We start from the raw sequence: 23677 nt of genomic DNA on the forward strand, positions 1-23677 counted from the left end.
CCTTACACCCATAGCTCTGGTCCATGTACTTGTCCAGATACCTCCGTGTAGTGCCTCTAACCCCCAGCTCCTCGTACCACAGGTGTGTTCTCCCTGAGCCTTCCCTTGACGAACACATGCCCTTCTCAGCAGAAGGACACACCCCTGTGTGTCCTTCAGAAATCAACCATGCCTGTCACCCTAAAACAAGTCCTCCTCTATCACTCATTGCTGTGTGATTCAGACAGGCCTGCCTGCTTTGTCTGTTTGCTAGAGGTGGGCCTGTGCCTCTCCCAGGTACGGACTTAGCACAAAAGCACAGTGGCTGGTCCATCACTTACACAGCCTTTATGCTTGGAGAGTAAAGGAACGCTACTTGTCATTTTGTCTTTGTGGCTGAATGAGGAATGCTTCTTTAGAGCCACTGCAATTCCTGCTGCTATTGAAGTCCACTTACGGATCATTTTAAATTGTTCCTTGATTTCTTCTCCCCTCTGTAATCCCACCAGAAAGGACCTAGCTATGGCAGACATCTGCGTCTCGGGAAGAGGGGCTCCCTAGCTTCCTGGTTTATCTGACCACTTCCATGTGCTTCGATCAGAGTCTACAAATAGTCTGAGTGGAAAGGGGTGACAGCGTGGGCTGGACTCAGCGAGGCTCAGCTAGGCAGGGCGTGACCTTTTCCCCAGCCACTCAGGAAACAGAATGAACAGAAACGACCCTTGTCTAGCAGCTTGACAACTGGGTTTCTATGGAGTGTGAGTCATGTCTGTCCAGAGGTTCCTTCCTGTTTCCTGTCACCAATCAGCAGCACAAATGCCTCCTTCCAAGTCTCTCTCATTTCTGAGAGCACATTGTCACACACTGTTCCCACCCAGGGGAATAAAAAGGGCCTGGACAGCGAGGTGTGTGCTGTCCAGGTCCCGTTCTATCAAGATGAACTTCATCCCAATGACTGGGACCTCCTCTTCAAGTCCCCCAGCCGTGTGCAGGGACATGGCCACTCCACTCCTCCAAGTGATGGAGGTGATCATTCTCATCACCTCCAGAGTCACAGGGGAGGGCTGTGTCTCGCTTGAGGCTATGTGATCGGAAGGCTTCCTTGAAGAAGGGTGGGGAGAGGGTCCAGCAGGTAAAGCGCTTGAAGTACAAAGCAAGACGATCTGAGATCAGTCCACAGAATGCACATGGAAAAAAGCCAAATGTGGCCCTAAGCGTTTGTAATCCCAGCACTGTGGGGAGGTGGCAGGCTCCTGCAGGCAGGCTCCCCTCCCCCATGCTCAGGAGAGAAGGCAGCCTCCAAGCAAGGCTTGGAACAGGAGAGTACAACCCAAGTTCTTCACAGAGTCTGAGACAGCTAGGAATGCTGCCCCCACCAAGACTGAGCATCAACATAAAACGTTGCAATTTATTATTATTATTGTTTATTTACCTATTTATAACTTGATCTTGCAGTTCTCAAGTGTGAATCGTATGCAGGACCTTGTGCTGAGGTGTCAAAAGCTAGCACATGCCTGGCGGATGGACCTCCTCCGGCAAGAACATGCAGCCTGCCCCTGGGCCATTAAGTGAGAAGGGGACAGGCAAGGGCTAAGAGCTGCAAGTCAGGTGCTCACTGGGAGACTTCCCAGACGAAAGCAGACACTCGGAGAGGCGAGCAAGGGGTGGGGGGATGGGCCTGCGAAGCCCTTATTAATAAATGAATAATTGGCCTATCATTCCCCCTGATGGATGTGCATAGCAGCATGCCAACATCTTACACAGAGGGGCCACGGATCAATCTTCGCTGCGTGGCTGCTGTCACCACGTAGCCAGGGAGGGTGGGTGACTGGGAGACCTTAGAGATTGCAGTGTACCTGGGCTCTAAGCTAGATCTGACTTGGTATTCAGAGGCCCCTGACACCTTAATGGGGTTGTGGGGGGTGGGACTATTCCTTCAGATTTAACTCAAACTTCACAAGCCCACAGCCCTTCCTCTCCAGCCATCTCCATCAAAGGTGCCTAAAAGCACATCACTAGCAAACTCACTGTCCCAGCAAGCGAGGCTGAGAGCATGCATAACTCACTGTCTCTCCCTCCCACTTCTGGAGCCCAAGGAACAATGACTGCTGCATTAGACTCCTCCTTCTTTCTCCACTTCCCCCTGCTCGGCCCCTCCCCCATCCTGCACACTTTGCTCCTGCAGGTTGCTCTGAACAGCCAAACGTAAGCAGCAAGTGCAATGGATTGAGGGTAAAGGCCTGTTGGGACAGGAGGGACATGCCCCGTCTTCAATACGCATGCCCAGGGGAATGGCAGTCTACAGGGCACAGGCAGGCCAGGCTGGCCCCAAGGCATTTCCTCTTCCCTTGGAGCTCAGGCTCAGGAAAGCCTGCAGCTGTGCCCGTGCACACTGTCATTGTGCTTCGCTGAACGCCGAGAGAACAAGCATTCGTGGTTTACAGATGAATCTTCCCTCACTTTGACGAGGACTATTTTTTTTTTTCTGAAATCCCTTCTGCTAAAGCCGATGACAGTGCCATCTTTCCACAGCCGCCTTAAAAACAGGCAGCCTTTGGTGGGAGAGCAGAGCACAGTGGTGCTCACTTATAATCCCAGCAATGAGGAGGCAGAGACAAGAGAACCAAGTTCAAGGCCAGGGGTTGGGGAGACGGCTCCGTCAGGAAACTGCTTTCTGCAAAAGCACCAGGAACCCACGTAGTGGCAAGTGCTTATAATCTAACCGCCTGGGCGGCAGAAACAGGAGACTCTGGAGCGGTTTAGCCAGACAGCTATGGTGATTTGAATAGGCATGGTCTCCATAGGTTCATATATTTAAATGCATGGTCTTTAGGGAGTGGCGATACTTGACAGAGATTAGGAGGTGTGGCCTTGTTGGAGGAAGTGTATCCCTGGGGTTTGGAATTCCAGATACCCAAGCCAGGCCCGGTATCTCTCCCTGCTGCATGAGGATCAAGTGTAGACCTCTCAGCTATCATATCTGCCTTGCTGCCATGCTCTCCTCCTTGAGGAAAATGGTCTAAACCTCGTAAACTGTAAGCAAGCCCCATTAAATGCTCTCTTTTGTAAGAGTTGCCACTGTCATGGTGTCTCTTCACAGCCATAGAACTTTGACTAAGACACCAACCTGGCTGAATTGGCTAGCCTTAGGTCCTGGTGAGAAGCCCTGTCTCAAAACCAAGGAAGATATTTCCCCAGGAATAACACCCAAGGTTGATTTCTAGTTTATGTGTGCACATACACTCATACGCTCATAGAAACACAAACAAATGCAAACACATACATACACAAAAGCATTTAAGGCTATCTCCTGAACTCCAAAGGGGGTTTTAGGGCTAGCCTGGGCTACCTGATACCTTTTTCTCTTACAACAAAACAAATAGTTTCAGGGAGCCACTGTGATCTGTATACCCTCTTTCGCCAACCCCCAATCCAGGGCCCCCTGTGTGTGAACCATACACCCCAGTGCTCTGCTATAAACTGCTGAATCTCTAAGAAGTCACTTGTCCTATCCCAGGGCTGTGTGCCCGGTGTGGGCCAACAAGCCTTCCCTAGGCTCTGTGTGGACAGGCGAGTGGGAAAGGTGTCAGGCCTTTTGTCTGGTGCTCACTCTAGTGTCCAGCCCCTGCGGTTGTCTCTATCAGGATAGGTGTTGATTTCTAGAAGATTCCTGAGTGAGCCGTACTGAACAGATAGCAAGACAGTTCTGGGCCAAAAAAAGGGGTGGCCAAGAAAAGGAGAAAATGGGGGACACTGGATTGATGCTCAGAGTGTAAAGAGGGCCCTAACAGAGTGTTGGAGAGTGGGTGAGAATCTTATTTGGGAGAGATTACTCCAGTCACAGTGTGGGTGAGTATGGCGTGGGGAGAAAGGAAGGAAGCAATCATGAGGATAATGACAAGCAGTTAGGGTGGCCAGCCTGGTAGGAGTGAAAGGTGGATTTCAGGGAGTCTGGAGATGGGGTAGAGTTGACCTCAGCAGGCCCAAACTTATCAGCTTGTCGGCACACACATTCCCAGACAACCAGGGTTTTTTAGGGCATGCAGTCTGGCATGTGTTACGAGCTACCCTTCCAATGTTCGAGAATGCCCAGCCCTCATCAGATAGTGTCTTCCTACCCTTCCACATCTACGTCTACACACACACACACACACACACACACACACACACCCCGACAACTAGTCACACAGGCGGGGTTGCGGGACACAAAGCCCAACCAACTCCCAGGTTTCAAAGCCTTAGGTTGCATATTGCTGCCATCTGGTGGTCATATAAAGTACCACACCTCCTAGGTTTCCATTATCTTGGAGCTTAAGGGATGTTTCATTCCCTCTTTCTTACCTTCACACACACGCGAGTGCACACACACACACACACACACACACACACACACACACACAGATTGAGAGGGAATAACTAGTGACTGTCCACGACAGCGCTCCAGCACCCAGACTTACAATGGGCCTCACAACAGAACTCCAGAAGGTACACACAAACGCAGACACGGTGGCACCACACACCCTATTCTACTTCTTCTCACAGAAGCGTATTTAAAGCAGAGACACATAAGGCATTGCTCTCGGCCCAGCACAGGCATGACCAGAGCCACCATCTGCACATTCTCAGCAGCCCAATCTGTTTCCTGCACAACTGAACCTGCGACGATACCATCTCAAGCTCCCACGTGGGTTAGAACACCCACATGCCTTAGGAATCTCCTCCTCTGTGTACAAATCGGGGGATTAGGTAGACGCCCTACTGGTTTGCTTGCTTTTGTAAACCTGGTGTTCATGGAGACCATCAGGGACAGAACAGGAGTGAGCTGTTTCCCTGGTCCCTTCTTCCCTTTCATGTTAGAACCCAAGGGCTGTGCGTGCGTGCGTGTGTGCGTGCATGTGTTCGTGTGAGTGAGTGTGTGTGTGTATTATAAGACAGGTAAAATTGGATCCTCTCAACTGGGGTTGTCCCGCGTGGCTCAAGCGTATCTCCATACATATTAGTGCCGCATTAGTTACGATTTGACCTCCTCCCCGACAGCCCATGATTTCCCAGAAGGCTCTGAGATGGGAAGAGGGTGGTCATACAGGAGCCAGCAACAGGGATCTGACTTCTCCCTGCTTGGCCTGTGCTCTCTACAATAAGGGGTGGGAAGTGCAGGGGAGAGGGGCAGGGCAGGGCACACATGCCACCTCATCCTGCTACCCCTGTCTCCCAGAAGCCTGTCCAGCCTGCTGAAGCAGGGACCCTTCCCACTAGCACAGCAGCAACTGAAAAACAGAACGGGATCACTGACCCCACATTCGTGGGCTCTCTGAGCATTGTGTTCTGCAGCCTGAGCCTGAATGCTTTGTTGGCGCTCTCTCTCTCTCTCTCTCTCTCTCTCTCTCTGTGTGTGTGTGTGTGTGTGTGTGTGTGTGTTTCCTTTCAATCTATTATACAGGAGCAAAATGGCCATAACCCACCCTCACAGGACAGATTGTAGGAATGGGTCTAAGTAACCCGATACGGAGGGCTGCAAGGATAGGAAAGAGGCTGGCAGGGCAAGCATCTCTGTGTTCAGCCCTTTAGGTGATGCCTCAACTCCAATCAGGAGTCTCAGAGGCATTGCCCTTCCCCAGCTCTCAAGAGGCCCTCATTGCCATGGCTGCCGTAAGCCGCTGTCTACAGAAGTGCACGGTATCTCTCGTGCTACAGCTTGGGGGCAGAGCACAGGGCTGTCGTGGGTGGTGTGGGTGGCTCAGCCCTCAGCCCCGTTTCAGTGTGAATGTAGCTGGTAGAGCAGTGAGCTCACATCACGGAGGATGCCTCATCCTGGAGGGTGCCATGAAGCTGCTTTCTGAATCGTGGGTGGTAGAGTTGACCTTTCATCTTCTCTGAGTCTATGACCCCCTGCCGCTGTCTTCCCCATCAGTAGGGACACACTATTTGCCATGGCTGTCTAAGGAAATCCAGCAGACTGTGCACACAGGTCACAAGCAAGTACTGTGCTAGGGAGGATCCTGACCACTGGCATCTGCCCTCTGTCCTGTGGACAAGACAGTGGGAGAAGACATTCAGCTCAGGAGCACATTTTGAATAGATAAGTGAAGAGGCCAGCCATTAGCCCATGACCCCTCTGAGCCCTCTTCCTGTCCCAAGACTGATCCACGTGTCAGAGAACCTATAGCTCCTGAGGGTCTCCCATTCCTATAGGACCAGAGCCCCAGCGGAATAATCTGCTACTGTATTTAGAACCCCGAATGTCATTGTCACCCTTCAAGGGGTCCCAGCGCAGTCAAGGCATCATTTATGAGCTTCATATCCTGGCATTTCAGACATCAAACAAATTCCCCTGCCCAGGCACTGGCTGTGTTACAGAAAGATTTTCTGAAGCCAGGATTTAGAGAGAAATGTGCCCACACCCACCAAGCTATCCCAGGCTTGGCACCACAGTGAGTGTTAGGAAGGTGAGAAGTCCCTGTCTCAGGTGTCACAGCGATCTACCACAGGTTCTTAAGGGAGAAGGGGTCACAGCAGGGCTAAGAGATAGGAGATGGTGCCCAATACCAAGTGAGATACATTGCACGGAGGAAAATCAGGAACAGAATCCTAAGTCACTAGGAGCACCAAGCCTGGTGGTGGCTGCTCCTTGGAAACTCAGTGCTAATTTGACCCTTGCCCCTGTAACCTTCTGCCATGTGTTCACACACAAGCTATGCTGGGGGTGGGGGAAGCCTTTGAAGCCTTTGCATGTGCATGAAAATGAGCTGGACACACGTGCATACACTCATTTGCCCGTGTGATAAAACCCAGACATCCGGGCACAGGTGAGAATCATCCTGTCCCCTAGGTCCTCAGGAGAGCCACCTTCCAGCCATGAGTTCCATCCGAGGGACAGACAGTCCCCCTCCCTGCACAGAGGGAGTGGCCTAGCCTCAGGGCAAAATTTATCATCATTATCCTAATATCATCTCTGGTCTCGGCAGTGGCAGTAGCTAAAGAAAATACCAAGGCTTAAGTCGGGGCGCAGGAGAGAAAGTCAGGAGATAGGAAATATGATTTATGACGGAAATCAATGCAATCATAATACTTCGTGCTTATGAAATTGGGCTGTGCCTCCTGGGCCCACACAGGCCCACTTCAGCAGCCCTGCCTGTCACCAGAGCTGGGGAATCTGGGAATCCGGGTGGAGAGATCTAAATGATGTACACTACCTACCTCCTTTCCAGCCTTCCTTGGCGGCAGTGGGGGTACAGGGTATTTATTGTCCAGAGGGGCAGTGAGAGGAGCGAGTGGCAAGTGATTTCAAGCTCTGTCCCCAGCACTTTGCTGGTACCTTGACCTACTTGGCCTGTTCTGCTCCGGAAACCATCCACCCAGGAAAGGCAGTTGTGATAACATGAATCCTCAGTGAAGAGGGCCATGGTGCCTCAGTGGCTTGGGTGAGGCAGGCTGCCTGCCGTTGCTGAGCTAGCCTCAATAATCTCTTAATGTGATGGGGCCAGGTACTAGGTACCAGCTTAGCATAAAGGTTAAAGTAACCACCAGGGAAGTGGAGTTACAAGGAGGCTCCACCCAGAACACGCCCTATCCAGTATACAGCATCCTCCCAGTAGTGTTAGCTTGTGAGCTAAGCCGAGTTCTGTGCAAGTGGTGATGTGCAGTGCTGGTGGGGACTACAGTGACCGGGGAAGTGGTGATGACAGTGTCTATGATGGTGGTGATGGGAGGTCTCGTGGCAGTGGTGACCATGATCACTGGCTCACCAGTAGTCATGTGTGTTTCCTGGTACACGTGTTGTTCATAGAGCTGAGGGCAGCCGGTAAGACATACAGACTCTGCCGGAAGCCCCGAGGTCAATATCATTCCCACCTCCCAGCTGTTCTAGAACTGGGGCAAAAAATGTATACCCTAGTCCAGTGACCTGGAAGACCCTGGGGTCCCATGTTGCTTTTGTATATCTGAGCATGAACACGCTTATCCCCTTTTCTTCAACTCCTTGACAACTCATTTGAGCTAAGGATAAAGGCCCTAGACAGTAGAAACATGACTTTCATTCAGATACTGATCACCTGTGGTAAAACCTCAACCTGTGGAGGGTTCCTTCCAAAGGCGTCCCCTTCAAGGTCCCTCAGCACAAGGTAGGGCTTCTGGTAATGGGTACCTGGATAAATTAATGCCACCAGGAGCAGCTAGTTTGTGGCTGCCAGTGGCCGAATTCGGTAGCAGGGAATAAAACAGAGACCAGGAAAGAGGTATCTGGAGGGTTGGTGGGACTCTAGTAAGTGAGATTTTGCTGAAGGGGAAACAAGAGTTTCACCAGGAGAATCCTTGGGGCCAGACATCTCAAGGCACTTTCCATAGGGCTGAAGGGAAAGCAAGTCCAAGAGGAAGGCATAGATCTTAGGGTGTGAATTCTCCCAGCACCTCCTTTGCTGCTGGACACTAGAGCTCTGGCCACTCTTAGCTTGTCCCATCACCAGGCCCCTTTCCACCGTAGGCCTATTTCTAATGGAAGGTAGACAGAGGTAACGTCATAGAAGCAAGAAGGGCTCTAAGAGGCATCCCTTGGGCAGACCCCAGATAAACCACTCGGCCTACAGGCAAGCATCAAAAGAGTGGGTAGGCCAGGCACGGGAGAGACGGTGAGATCGGGTTGTAGCTCAGAACCTGAGGTTACAGGGCAACCCAGCAGCTGGACTTGGGGTCAAGGTGATTGTGCTGGTATTTCGAAGGGCGTCCCAGGGCCAGCACTTGCCTGGACAAGACCTCAGGAGCTCAATAGACTTTCCAAACCTAATTAGTGTTTAATGGTCTGGAGAGACACGGCATCCACCGTCACTGGCTTCGCCATGGCCGTGCTGTCCAGCCGAAAGTTCTTAATTAACCTTTAAAAAGCCAATCTGCCAGGCTGCCATGGGAGGTCACACACCTGTCACCACTCGAATGCTCACATCTAAGGACCACACTGTCCCGTGTGCGATGCTGAGGGTGATACTTACCACTGCCTTGAAGCAGGGTCTGGGGGTGGGGGCATAGTGTGCCCGTGACCAGCATGGTGAGAGGACAGTGACAGGAAATAAAAGGTGGGGAGCAAGCAAGAAGGAGACTCAGATGCCTGCTGCCTTCAGGAAGTGTGCTCCGGCTGGCTGCTCCAGAGTGACAGTAGTGGGCGCAGGCAGGGTGGGCAGCCTTAAGGGCGAGGCCTGTATTTGGGCACAGGGGTCCCTGAGCCCTGCAGCTGTTCCTGCCTCATAACTATTCTGCCTGAGGCAGATGTGGGACAAAGCAGGGCTGGATTAATGGAGGTGGGGGGTTGGGCTCTAATCTTCAAAAGCAGAGGTTTTGGAGGGATCGGCTAGGCCCTGTGTACTAACAGCGAGCAGTGGACCCCAAAGGCTAGGGACTAACCATGGAATCATGTCTGGCTTTGGGCTGGAGATCATCCAGGGGGAAGAACCAACTGACAGCCAGGGTGTAACAGGGGCAGGGCCAGAACGGCAAGATAGAGTATGGGATTACCTCACGGGGCTGCCAGTCAAGCAGTATCTCCAAGGAGGATAAAGAAGGGGACAAGACAAAGGACTGGTGGCGCCTATAAGAACCTCAGTGCTCAGACAGGAGGAGGACATGGACAGAGGTAGGGCAAGGAGGAGTCAGTCATGGGACAGCCGGAAGAGAAGGAGAGAGCATAGCTCCTTACCATTGGATACATACTCCACCCATATGCCACATGGACATTACACACATCCCATACCACACCTATGTGTAGAATCACACACACACACACACACACACCAAACACGCTTATATGCACATTGCTTACAAATCTACTGCCACCCCCACTTCGGTCCACTCACCCAAACATGTGCGCCCCACACCTCTGTAATCACCTGCCCCTCCCCCCACACTCCAGTTTATTTACAGCTTATACTTGTACCCAAGCCTGACACACTTGCAAGCAGTGCCCGTGACCCAGAGACCCTGGCATGTTCCAGAAGGAGGGCCGTGATCGATGCTTATTAATGAAGCTGCCCCGGAGATGGCTAATTGATGGTAGTGTGCGGCTGTTGTCTGGAATTTAACCTGATTCATCATTTAGCCTGTTGGAGGCTGGAGAGCTGTGTTAATTAATGCCAGGAAAACAGGCTTGGGCGAGCTGGGTGCAGGCTCACATTAGAACACTGGAGCGCAGGGGCAGAGGGAGGGAGAGAGGCAAAGAGAGAGAGGGAGAGGGAGAGGGAGAGAGAGGGGGAATGATTAAATCAGAAGCCCAGAGACAAAACAAATTTCAAAAAGCAAATGTCGCTGCCTGCTGTTCCGAGATGACTCAGGTTTGTGCTTGGCCGGCATCACCAGATTGTGGCGTGGGGATTAAGAGCAATTTCCTCTTCATTTGTCATTTACTTCGTGTGGGCTTTCTCCCCAGGCCTATGCTGAGGCCGAAGCCTTGGGAGGGAATTAAGAGGGTTCAGACTTAGGGAGGAAGTGGAAGAAACCTGGCCGGGGACAAACCTAATAGATGAGGGAACCTGAGGGAGAGGGGCCACTCGAGACTCAGAGCCGAGACTCAGGTCAGGGAAGAGAATGTGGAAGGAAGGAAGGGAGCAGAGGACACAGAAAAGGGTCTTTGTCCAAGTCCCTGGGCCAGATCCTACCTCTTCCTCATGCCTCCTCTGCTAGCTCGTTTGTTCCGGAGGCTCTGGCTTTAAATCTTCAGAGGCAATGGTGGCAGTGTGGGCTAGAAGGTGTCAGCTGTACCTGCAGAGACCCCCTGTGAAGGGGGGATGGGTGTCAGTCCTAGGCACCTGATGGTTGGTTGAAAACAACTATGGGTACGTTTACAAGAAAACACGAAGGCCTTAGCTGTGAAGAACTGCTCAGCCACAGAGCACTGCCTTGGGAGGCAGGATCAGCTGAAGCCGGCGAGGGGATGTGAGATAGATCCACATTTGGAAGTGGAAACTTGGCCTTACTGAACACTAAAGTCAGCCCACATGGCCCTGAGACTGTCATTCATTCACACTCAATGGAGATCTCCCCTCCCCAGGCACCTACCTACCCCCCAGTCAGAATGAGAGGATGTTCAAAAGCTGGTAGTTGGTCCCTACCAACCACCAGGACTGGGTGATGATGCTTTGCCATGGGCAGAAGAATAAAGTCCAAGAATTTAGTTGCTTCTGAAAAATAAAACCATCAGGAATAAATCTAACTAAGGAGGTAAATTTAAAGGAGACAGAGAGACAGAGAGAGAGAGAGAGACAGAGAGAGAGAGAGTGAGAGAATTGAAGTTCACACACCTTTAATTCCAACACTGGGGGTCTGAATGTCATGATTTTGAGGATAGCCTGGTCTACACAGTGAGTTGAAGACCAGCCTAAGTTACACATTCAGACTCTATCGCCAAACAATAGTAAATGTTGTTCTCAAGGTATACCGTAGAGCCATAGTAGCAAAAACTGTACAGTATACAAATAGACACATGTGGACTGGGGACATGCTTTAGTCAATAAAGTGCTTGCCACACAAGCATGAGGACCTGAGTTCAGTCCCCAGCACTTACTGAAAAAGCCATCATATAATGGCATGCCTTGTAATCTTAGCCTTCAGGAGGAAGAAGCAGGGTGATTCCTGAAGCTCACTGACCAGCCTCACCAACAAGGCTAAGGTGCAGGCTCACAAAAGTAGCAGGGTGGGCTTTTAGCAAGCCTTTTTCTTCTAAAGACTAGATAGTGAACAGTGGTGTGAAAGGGGGCGGGTCCACAGAACAGGCCCTGCCCACAGAGGCACTCAACTAACACTGCGTAGACGAATGAATGAGTGTGGGAATTAATGAATCAAGTCGGCAGTGCATTGAAGAAGCAGACATACATGCTGATAGACCAAGTAGGGAGGATAAAGCTGGGACAAGAGCAAAGGGTGGGCTCTGGGATGGGACGGATAATAAGTACCACGTATCTGGTACCTTACTTCTAGGTCACAATGGCCTTCATGCCATAATCTCAGACTTTTCCCCATAGGAGCAGGGAGAGCCACAGGAGGGCAGGTGGGGGAGAATGGCTGTAGGCACTGTGCTGAGAGTTTTCATTAAGCTCCATCCCCCTGCATCCTAAGAAGATACGCCTTTAAGGGGTTAAGCAACTGCTGCCTCTGTGAGCAAGTATACTGCAAAGCTAGGATAGCAATCTGGGCCTGGCAACTAAATCAGAGCTGCTTTCATCCAGAATTATCCATCTACTGTTTTTCAACCACCATGCACCCCCACCTTAAAGAGGGTTAGTGACCCAGCCTGGCTGAGCAGCTAATTAGTTTGGTTTCCACGGCAGCGGTGCTTAACTGAGACTGTGGGGATCCTCCCACCTCTGCCAGCACAGCCCTGATGGATGGGTGGAAACAGTAACAGGAAGACGGACAAGGAATCCTAGGCACTGGGGGTCTTGACAGGGACATGTGGTCATTAAAGCCTAGCTTTCTTAGGGTCAGAGATCCATAGGCTTCACCTTGGCAACCGTCTACTTCACCTGTCCTAGCCCAGAGAAGTGCAAATCACAAAGACCCCTCCTCTCCTCATTGGATCATGGAGGTTCAGGGGACAATGGACGCCAAACACTGGGAGGTCTTCTCTGTACTGGAAGCAGCAGTGGACTTGGGTTGGACCTGTCACAGAACCTCTGACCTGTCCAGAGCCCAGGAGCAAGGGAGAAGCCCTCCTTCCAGCCCTTTGGGTGGAAGGGAAGTAGATTTTATATATAAATTCCAAGCAAAAAGGAGAGGAGAGGAGGCCAGGAGGAGGAGGGAGGAGGAGGAGGAGGAGGAAGAGGAGGGTGGAGGAGGAGGAGGAGGAGGGAAGAGGAGGAGGTGAGCAGGAGGGAAGGAGGAGGAGGAGGAGGAGGGTGGCAGACGGAAGGAGTGTGGGTAGCACAAGCCGCCTACCAACAAAACAGCCTCCCAGCGCTGCCTGCTGATGCTGGCTGGACACTGTAGAGCAGAGAAGCCTGTTGCATAGCAACTGCTGGGCAGCCTGCTTGTAGGGCTGGACCAAAGAGGATGTGTAGGCTGCAAAGGGGACTGCTTGGACTAAGAGCTCTGCATTCCATACATAATCTTAGTCCCTTTGCCAGATTTGGCCTGGGTGAGGGGTCACTTGGGAACCAAGAAGTACAGCTGTGCCACGGGCAATTAATCTGTCTGTCCAGCACTTTCTGGCATCAGCTCTGAACTCCTCCCTTCCCACAGAATTAGATGGGGCCGGAGACCAGAGAACAGTGGCCCATCTTGCTCTAGGCATCTGTCTGGTATCCTACAGGCCTCGTGAGCTCATTCCACTCCATGCACTTGTTACACATGACCTGGTAGAATTTTGTCTCAAACAAACAGGCACCACCCAAGCCATTGCAGCACCCAGGCCGCGCTAGGCTCAGCAGGTACAGCCTGCCAATTCCCCCACACTCAGCGACTCTCCTCCTCTCACAGTTTGTGAGCTTCCTTCCTTCCCTTTGTTAGCCCTGTAATCCCCCGAGGTGCCCTCCAACTCCAATCCCCACCCGCCCTGGAAGTTTGGGTTTCAGAAAAGAACAAAGGATATCATGGCCACAGTGTGGTCACAGAGAGTTCTGGAGCCTGGGAGAAGCTTACTTGCCACAGTTCACACTTGTCCTGCCTAGGTGCACAACTCCCACCACAAGCCTGGCTTCTAGGTCCTTTCTCACAACCAGCAGGCCCATTCCGAGGACAGGATCCAGCCATTTCTCCCAGACCATTAGAGGCTCTGCTGTGGTCCTTGACACACAACACTGTTGACAGTGCAGAGCGAAGCATCCCAAGTCACTCACTCAGTGCAACAGGTGTGAGGGCCGAGGAGATGGCTTCGTCAGCAGTGTTTGCCGTGCAAGCCTGCAGACCTGAGATTGATCCCCAGTGCTCGCATAAAATGCCAGGCTCGCTGAAGTGCACGTGTAATCCTCAGACTGGGAAGGCAAGAGCAAGAGGATTCCTGGGGCTTACTGGTCAACCTGTCTAGCTTAATCACTGAATGCCAGGTTCAGTGAGAAACCTTGTCTCAGGACTTCTTGAGATAAGGCAATGGAAGAAAACATCCTATATTGATCTCCGGCTACTCCACACCATGCATAGCTACACACACACGTGCACACACCACGCCTAATGTAATTACTTGTGTAATCGTGTGAACCCAATCAGGGAAGGCTTGCAAGAAGTGGAGGCAAAGCCTTAGGATTTATTTTGTAATAAAGTAAGAGGAGGTGAGGAATGAAGGAGTGGCTTGCACATCGCACAGGGTCTTCGGGAGTGACCCGGAGGCTATCTTAAGTTCCTTGCCCAAGAAATATACCAGGGGCGTTGTTTGGCTGGTCAGATGAAGAGAGGGCTGATGTATCGTGAGCAGACAAGTGGCGGATGGCCTCTTCGGATCAGGAAGTGAGGACAGAAGTAAGATTTATTTTTAAAATATCTTGTCTGGAGGGCTTGCATTTCAATGGGCTCTAGATTTGCATATTTTAACAATAACCCTGCTCTTCTGTCTGGTTGTACTGCTGGCTGTCTCTCTAAAGGACGATCACTGCTTCAATAAACCCTTCCTAATCCGAAGGTACAACAGGGGTGCTCGGCAGGAGGGCAGAGGATTAACAAGGCCTTTCTCTTTGGTCTGGAAACAAGTCTGAAGGGCAGGTGACCCTTTGCAGCCTCTGGGCACTTCCCCCAGGCCCAGGAACTAGGCTGGTGATCCCACTTGAGAGAGGCTTTGGTCATCCTTAAGATGTGTATGTTAAGTCCTGTGGGGTGTGTGTGTGTGTGTGTGTGTGTGTGTGTGTGTGTGTGTGTGTGTGTGTGTGTGTGTGTGTGTGTGTGTGTGTATGTGTGTGTGTGTGTGTGTGTGTGTGTGTGTGTGTGTGTGTGTGTGTGTGTGTGTGTGTGTGTGTGTGTGTGTTCAACTTCAGGTTTCATTCTATTTTGGTTTGGTTTGACAGATTAAAATATTTCTATGAGGGATTTTGTTCATCTCTCCTCCCTAACCCCTCTAACCCGCCTTCCCCCTGCCATTGGAACCTTCCTTCTCAACAAGGCCACCCCACCCTTTACTTTCAACCATGCAGACTGCTCCAGAGATCCCTGTGTGGACCTTTTCAGGGGTCATGGTGATATTCTCTGCCCTTCCCCAGTTACATGTGAAGCTGAAGTAAAGGCAGCGTTGGCTTCTGAGGCAGGGTCTATCCCCGGAACTCACTAATTAGGCAGGTTGGCTGGCCAGGGAGCCCCAGGGATCCACCTGGCTCTGCTTTCCCAGCGCTGAGATTGGTCATAAGCACATGCTGCTGTGCCCTGCTTTGTCACACGGGCTCTGGGGACCCTTCTCAGCCCTTCGTGTTTGCACTACAAGTACTTTGATGAGGGAGATACCTCCATGTCCTCAGTGTGTCTCATCAGATAGTCACTGCTCCGGCTGCCTTGACTGCATGCGTATCAGAAACAAAATGGCTGCAGGCCTTCCCTTACAGAGTGGAGACAGACATTAAACAAACCATAGCGTCCGGGACTAGGACATTCCATCAGTGCCATAAAGCAATGAAAAGAAAAGGCACGAAAACTTCAAAGGACATCTGATATATATATTGCAGGACCAAGGGGGAAGCCAGGAGACCACGGGAGGCATAGGAGGCCACCAAGCAGAGAAAAAATCAACATCAGCTCTATCCCAGGTCGCCTTGGAAATTTGTACCCTGACAGATGGTCAGCTGCTGCCCTGGACAAGTGGCATACCGTGGATGCCACTGGGGGTGTTCATAGTCAGGCCTCAGTCCTGGTGAAAGTCATGTCTCCTTGGGCCTCTAGCCCCTCTCTTTGGAGTGAACCATTGGCAATGTATTAAGGAGGCAATTAAATCAGTGATATGTTTACAACAAACCACACATGATGCACACAGCTCCTGCCTTTCCCCCTGAGAGCCTCCCTCACTGGGGGAGTGGAAGCCCCCAACCAGGGTTCGGTGTTGCCCTCAGCTCTGCTGGACCCTGTGATGGGAATCTAATCCAGCAGCAGATGAGATCTTGACCTCTTGGCACCTTTAAGCAAATGCTTTTAGCGTTCACGTGTTAACTTCATTGTTTGTGTGATGGTGAAGTTCAGGGTAGGCAGCATGGAGAGTCACACACCTTTGTTCCCTGAGAATTTACGAGGAAGTTCCATTCTCCCACCATGAAGAATCTACATCGTGGTTGACATCTGTGCCAATCAGCAGTGGACAAATTACAGGGGTCAGAATAGAGCACGCTCATCTTACAGCAGTTCAGGGTGGCTGGGCTGTGACAGGGATGGTCATATCCCAGCAGAATGTGCCTTTTTACACCACTACTGAACATGTCCCAGAGACAGCTTACCACACATTAAGGTCACTCGTCCCTGATGCTCCTCACCTGCAACCCAGGAAGTACCTGGGGCTCAGGGACTGCTCGTGGGAGGGGAACACAGGGGCTAACCCTTTGAAACCAAGCCAACTATACTCCTTCCTATAAGCCCAACACCTCAGGGCTGTTTCTGCCCACAGATACGGGGAGCAGGAAAGGCTGATCTTGCCTGACCTATAACGGGGACTACTTTCCTGTGTTCTCTGCTTTCTTATTTCATCATATCCCCCCCCCGAACAAAGTGAATTCTTTAAAGGCAACATTATATAGTATGCTACTGATCGTGTATGTGCACATGCACGTGTGCACGTGTGATACAGGGATGCTCAGTCAAGAGGTTGGGTCTGGAGGTACCAGCTCTTAAGAAGGGCCCATGGCCTAATGAGAAATGATTTCCCTGTCACTGGGAGATAGGAGCTAGATAATTACACAAGAGGACAGTCCCAGGTCACCTCCAGAATTGGGTTTCAACAGCCGTAAGGCAATGAGGAGTGCAGGAAGGCTCAGTCTCCCCCCAAATCTCCACACCAGCAGTCAGGGAGGACAACATTGCTGCAGAAAGTGGAAGTTTCCCTTTCTGGTGACAGCACAGTTGATTGTTTGGGAGACCCCTGGATGTCCAGGCTGGCCCTGCTCTGGAGATGGTGTTCACTCCTGTCTGATGAACCCCTCCCTTGACAGGCTGGGGAGAATAAGTTCCAACAAATCAAAACACACTCTCACATGAATCCAATGAGCAGTCCAGCTGGTGCCAGGAGGACTGGAATGAGGATGTTAATCAGTCATCTTCCAGAAGATGGAGGGGTGCCCTGTACCCTGGCCCTCCGGGGTCAGGCAGCAGAGACCAGAGAGGAGCAGATGTGGCGGCACAAAACAGAAAGAAGGCCCCAAGGGTGTAGGAGGGGGAGACGGACTCAGGAAAGAGCCTGGCCCGTCCGTCAGTCTGTCTGCCCATCAGCCACTGGTCTCTCTATACGGAGAGCCATGCTGCACAGGTGAGGCCTTTGGACCAGCTCAATCACCATATTTATTCTAATTGTATCGTAATCGTCCCCAAGGAGCCTGGTTCAAATGAGCTTGACATTATTAAAATTTTAATGCCCAGTTTTCATAGCTGAATGAATATTTAAAGGGTATGTCCCAGCGTACGTTATGATGATGAAGAAATTAATGGAATGTCTTGTTTAATGCATGGCTATGTGTTGATGCGAAGAGTGGCAGAGGGAGGGGCAGGGGGCAGAGCCAGGGGGACAGGACTGGGAAGGAGCCATTTGTCTGCTCCCCCTCCACTGCCGTAAGGGAGTATAGACCCACCTCCTCAAAGCTGGCCCTAAATTCTGTCCTGCTGGGGCCAGCTCAGTCCATACACATCGCTTTCCCCAAAGCAGAACTAGGCATTGACAAGGTTGGACCTGAGTGTGGCAAGGGGCAGGAAAGGGCCAGGTCCCCTCTGGTCCTGGCCATCTATGCAACGCTCAGGAAACCGCCCTGCCCAAGCCAAATCAGGCTGCTCCTTCTGAGGAAGCTCTATCTGGAAAGAGACCCCAGATCCCAAGTAGTCTTTCCAGAGGACTGGCACAGGAGTCTCCTGGCTTTAGGGAACTGTGTCTGATCCATGGAAGGCCATCCTGGCTGGGCTGACACCTTTTTCCAGCCTGAAGGCCTGATCCAGAACGAAGAACATTCTCAGGAAAATGCTATGCGGTGGCTTTCTCAGGGTACCCCATACTGTCAGGACGTGTGGATGGATGAGAGGAAGCTGTGAGATAGGAGAAAGGTAAGATCCAAAGGTGTCCTGAGACCCTGGCTTAGGCTGGAGAAATAATTTTGGCTACAGGGAGGTGCCAGGTGGCCTTTGTCCCTTCTTTTCATTCATCCTTCATTCCTCCACAGACCCTCTCCCCTCCCCCTCCTTATCTCTCCCTTTCCTTCCCCTCCCTCTCTTTTGGGTGCCCTTCTGGCTCCTCCCCCTCTGCCACACTTGGCCCCGTCATCTCTCCCTATCTCTTTGGCCTGTCTTGATGTCTCCAGTCAGCCTCTCCCGGTAGCACCGATCAGGTTCCTCCTAAGGTGTAGATGACCCTTGTGACGGCAGAGAACTGGAGAGATGGGGATGAGAGAAAACAGTGGCACATCTGGGTTCTTAGGATCGAGGCTCTACTCACTCTGCTCACACTCCTTTCCTTAACACAGAATCAGGACTTGGCGATGCTGGACCTATGGAGTATGAGAAACAGAAGAGACTAGCCCTCCTTCCAGAGCCAGCAGAGCATGCTGTAGCTAGAAAACCTCCATGCCCTAGGCTGACATTTGACTGCCGCTGGAAATAAGAAAGTCTGGGTCTGCCCAGCACTTGAGGCTAACCCTGCAATGTTATCATAATCTAGCAATACAATCTACAGAGCAGCTATGGAGTCCTCAGCGACCCAAGCCTCCAGCCTCTTGCAATTGGATTCCACTCTCAAGGGTGCCTTTTATGTGGAAAGGGTGGGTTCCCTGTAAGATCCTTCCCTCACTCAGTCTTTATCAGCCAGGATTGCCCATCTTCTATCTGCTGGGTACAAGATACTTGTATGGTTTAAACTACCAAAATTTATTTCTCACCACCCTAGAGGCTAGAAGTTCTAGACCAGGGTGTGAGCAGGATTGATTTTGAGCAAAGCCTTTCTTCCCCAAAGAGGATCCCCTTGCTATGTCCTCACATGGTCTTTGTCTTTGTGTCTGTGTCCCTGTGTTTCCTCTTTGTCTCCTAAGGACAGCAGCCATGTGGGATCTCCCATTATTACTTAACAACCGGTAGATACCTTCTTGATGCTCATTGTTTTTCCATGTACAATCATACCGAGGGCTACAGCTTCTCTATACGAATGAGGGCTGCAAGATTCGGTCTATTCCAGGGACCCTGTCAGTCTCAAAGGATGGCAGAGTGTTGGGGTAGGGCACCGCAGGCCTGAGAAATGATCGGGAGGGAGATAGATCCGGACATCAGGGTGGGAGTATGAGGAAGGCTGGAGAGGAAGCTTCCTCACCAACAAGATTACGCACAATTTGGTAGCCTGTCTTCAGGACCTGTCCCAAACTGTCCTCACCACGTAGAAGTTTTGCCTTCTCTGAATACTGTTCAGCCCTTCCTCCCCAAGTATCTGGGGTCCCTAATAGAAAATCCACGCAGGCTGGTCACCACGTCCAGGGCACTCCTACCTCTCCCGGTAGCACTAATCAGGTTCCTCCTAAGATGTAGATGGCCGTCATGGCTGCAGAGAACTGTCTGCTTTGAGAACTGGAGAGATGGGGATGAGAGAAAACAGTGGCATAATTGGGTTCTTAGGATCGAGTCTCCAAAGCCCTCAGAGGGCAGAGGGGAATGTCCGGATGAATAGTCCCAAGTGACTACAGCACGGTGTTAGCATCCACATAGCCTTAGGTTCAATCCCCAGTGAGCTGCTGAGCTCCAAGCAGCAAGCCGGTAGTGAACCACATCCCTCCCCCACCTCCCCTACTCCCCATCCTCCCGCCCAAGAGCCCCTCTCCCGTAGTGAGATTCCTGGCTGTTCCTTCAATTCGAAAAAGACTGCTTTGTTGGGGGTCCCGCAGCACCCCGTCATGTTTTCTCGTGCTAGCAGTTTGTTGTAATACGACAGCCCTCCTGTGGCTGGAGGGGCTGAAGCTTTCATACAAAGCACCTTTCTTTCACCCTTTTCCGGGGCTGTCAATCACAGCCTGGTGGCAAAACAGGACAGCCTGGCCCCCAGAGGCCAGTCTTGCTGGCCTTGGCTCCTGCCTCTCCTTCCTTGTCTGCCCTGACTCTAAATCCTGCGTGCTGCCTCTGTCCTTCCTCGCGTGGCTCTGCCCTTCCCCTGGCCTCAGCTTCACCTTGCTGAGTCACAAAGTCCTCCCTCCCAATGCCCAGTTGTCTGAATGCAGCCAAAATTCACTTCAAATCCTAGACTGGAAGGCAGGAGGCTGCTTGTGACTGCTAGTCCAGGCCTTGTAAGGGAGGGGAATTGGCAGCAAGGTGCAGTGGAAGCAAATGCAGATACAGCCTTTGCAGACTTTGCCACAAGGTGGCCTGGAAAAGCACGTGACTGATTGTTGGCCTCGGCTTCTCTGCCTTTAAAATGGGGGTGCTTTCGCCGGTCTCCTTGCATCTTCTGGGAGAAATGCAACTGCAAAAGGGGATCAGGGAGGGGCATACAGGAGAAACATGGGTGGAGAAGGCATAAAGAACGTCGCATCGTGTGGTTCTATAAATTTTATTGTCTGAAATACGGCGGGAACCCAAGGCTGGAGAGACCACCCTCGTACCTCGGAGCTAGGGTTCAACCTGCGGTTTGAGCCACGATGCTTGGAGTTCAGAGACCTCTAGCGGCCAAATGTAGTATTACACCAGTTCCAGGGAGAGGCTCGCGCAGGCACTCCAGTGCTCCAGTGCCCTGACACCTTACTTCCCACAAACACAAGAAAACTGATGGTGTCTACTCCACTTTTGCAGGACCTCTCTGACTCCCCTTGGGGAACTCCGGCCTAGATCTCTGCTCTAGACATAGAAGTGGAAACCAAGTCCTCCGCTATCTCTGTCCAGTCTCAGAGATGAGCAGGTCTGAAGTCAGTCCCAGGCAGGGTCTAGCTCGGCAGAGTCAGTTGTAGTGAGGGACCCCAGAGCTGGATACAGGTGTGCCTCGGTACAGGAGGATATTCTGGGTGAAGAGAGAAGGAATAGGCATGCTATCAACTTCACATTCTGATATTTTTATCAGGGTATTGAGAGCTATTCAAAGAGGGAGGAGCCCTACAGCTTCTCCAATACAGAAAGGCAACCTTCTCCCCCACCCTCGCCGCGCACGAAATACTGGGCTGTAGAGAATGAGGTAGTAGAGGACGATGGACGGAAGTTTGCGAGGATGCCCTGCTTGTCTCTAGGTGTGTCCGTCCCTAATGTGGGCGTGGCACTTGCGAACTTGAGCTCTTTGGTTCCGGGCTGTAATGCTGTTCCCTCTACTCTGTTGCAGATGAACCGGCCGATCCAGGTGAAGCCTGCGGACAGCGAGAGCCGAGGAGGTAGTAGCTGCCTGCGCCAGCCCCCTTCACGTGAGGGCCCACTTGTCTCTGACCCCTTCCTTCCTCCTCCTTCCTTTCCACCTTGTCCCACTGCTGCGACTCCCTGCCTCTTCCTCTTCTTGCTGCTCCCTCTCAGAACTGAAGGGTAGACACGGGTGTTTGCTGCTCTGAATGACTGATGTGAAAAGACAATATGGCTAGGAGACAGGGGCCTGCTGGACAGAGGAAAGGGTTTAATGTCTGTCTAAGAAACAAGGTACCATGTTATCTTTTTACAGTCTCTTGGGCAAAATGTGTGCTTGCCTGAGTCCCCCTGTGATGGGATTTGAAGAGTAGACCACTTCCCCACTAGGAGAAAACCTATGGCTATCGTCTTGTTTAAGAGGGGTCAAAGCTGTGAAGAAAAACACCCGAGAGGGGTAGTTGTGGGGCTGTGGGCCACACAAGGCAAGTGTGGAGATAAAGATTGGACAGTCACATGCGAACAGGCAGACAGATGTCTGGAAGGGGACAGAGAGAGGACATGGCTTTACCCACAAAAGCTCACCCCAGAACACAGAGCTCTCCAGAGACCGGCAGGAGACTGAGCATCCTAACAAGTTTACACACACGTGCACAGCACATACTCATGAACACACATGAAAGAGATAGACGAATGGATAGATATAGACAGACAGACAGACAAGACAGACAGATAACTCAGAAGCTCAGCCCTGGGAAGACAAAACATGTGGCCAGCCAGGAACATCTGTTACCAGGCAACAATTCTCCTGGAAATACAGGACCTTTGAAGGTGCACTGCTTCCCCACCTCGGCTCCAGGGTAATCTGTGCCCACCCTGACGCAGCCCCAATTCTAGTACCTGCTAGAGAGGCTTCACCCATGCTACAGTGTGAATAGAAAAGAAGAGGCGACGGTGGGGAATACCTCCAGCGTCAGAGGTCAGGTCTCTGCCACCCAGTCTCAGACTGTCCACAGCAAACTGCCTTCCCATGGTACTGAGTACCCCTGCCTCCCTCAAAAGACAGGGAGCCTCAGCCCGAGGGAGAGAAGGAAGCTACGGGTACCTGTAAGGGTCCAGTATGACAGCCTCGGAAAGGAGGTGCTGTCATTTCTGCTTCTCCTGAAGTCTACCTCCAGTCCCCAACTGACGGTGCCCTGCCTGGCCTCAGCACTGAACAATGCCCTCAGCTTCTTCCTCAGGAATCTCGGACCCTGGGCAGACCCAAAGATACTTAAAACTCAGGGTGAGTTGTCCTGAAGTGAACTCTAGTGTGACTGAAGGTGGCACCGGTCCCAGTAATATATGGCTCCTCCCAAACCACGCCCTTGAGCCTTCTGCTTCAAGCTCCTTACCTGACTCAGGCCCTTCTTGACTTCAGCTTCAGGCCCTACCCAACAGGGCTCAAACAGATGCCGGGTGCTTCCCAAAGGCACCTCCTGTCTTAGGGCATGGACACACCTTGCCCAGTGTTCAACAAACATCCTGGGGCCCTGATAACTGAGGGATAATACACTCAGGCACCAGGGGCCTAAGTGAGCAGCCCACAGGCTCTCCCTGCCCCATCCTGGTTATCCTTGCTCAGGCTCATTCAGGGCTCAAGGGCGGGGATCAGGGTCTCTCCTAGAAATGGTCTCTAGAAGGCAGAGCCAGTGAGAACGGGTGGAAGTCACTTGGGCATGAAATGCCTTGCTGTCCCATGCTCAGGGAACCAAATGTAGAAGGTAGCTCCTAAATGCTGCTTGGACACCCAGTGCCACCAGTGCCACCAGTAAAGAGGGGCAGTCAGATACGTTGGAGGCAACACTAGAAAATGGTAATGGGCTTGAAAGAAAGGGATCCCCAGAGCTGGGGATGACCTAGGGTGACACGAGCAAGACCTTACCTAGAGAATCTCAGAGCCATCAGGCAGGCCTGGCCCCAGCAGGTTCTCCATCCCGTCAGCCCCAGCCCAGCAGAGTGCCTGCTCTAATCCTCTTCGCCCATCCCTTGCCTGGGAGGCAATTGTCCTCCAAGCTGCCAGCCGGGAGGCAATTGTCCTCCAAGCTGCCAGCCTCATCGCCTTTCTCCCATACATCTCCTGCTCTGACACTTGCCCCAAGCCAGATTAATCAGCTCTTTTATTCTTGCTGCGGTGGGAAGGGAGGGCAGAGAAGAGCCAAACCTAAACATCTATCTATTAATTGCATATTCAATATTAAACAGGGAGAGGGGCCTGAGTCAGCACTATCGCCAAGCT

At 51.8% G+C, this 23677-nt stretch overlaps 1 protein-coding gene across 24 annotated transcripts in view; it reads left to right on the forward strand.

Moving 5' to 3' along the window:
- Nucleotides 1-23677, forward strand: part of Celf4 (CUGBP Elav-like family member 4) — a 276171-nt gene that overhangs the window by 195774 nt on the left and 56720 nt on the right. For 14 of the 24 annotated variants that reach the window (XM_032885427.1, XM_032885439.1, XM_032885434.1 and 11 more), the window contains exon 3: nt 21389-21467. In XM_032885427.1, coding sequence (XP_032741318.1) covers nt 21389-21467 — 79 coding nt within the window. The remainder of the gene's footprint in view (nt 1-21388; nt 21468-23677) is intronic. The other 10 variants (XM_032885442.1, XM_032885437.1, XM_032885446.1 and 7 more) reach the window with 1 other exon arrangement.

This window comes from Rattus rattus, chromosome 15 (genome assembly GCF_011064425.1).
Source record: "Rattus rattus isolate New Zealand chromosome 15, Rrattus_CSIRO_v1, whole genome shotgun sequence".
Classification (NCBI taxonomy): Eukaryota; Metazoa; Chordata; class Mammalia; order Rodentia; family Muridae; genus Rattus; species Rattus rattus.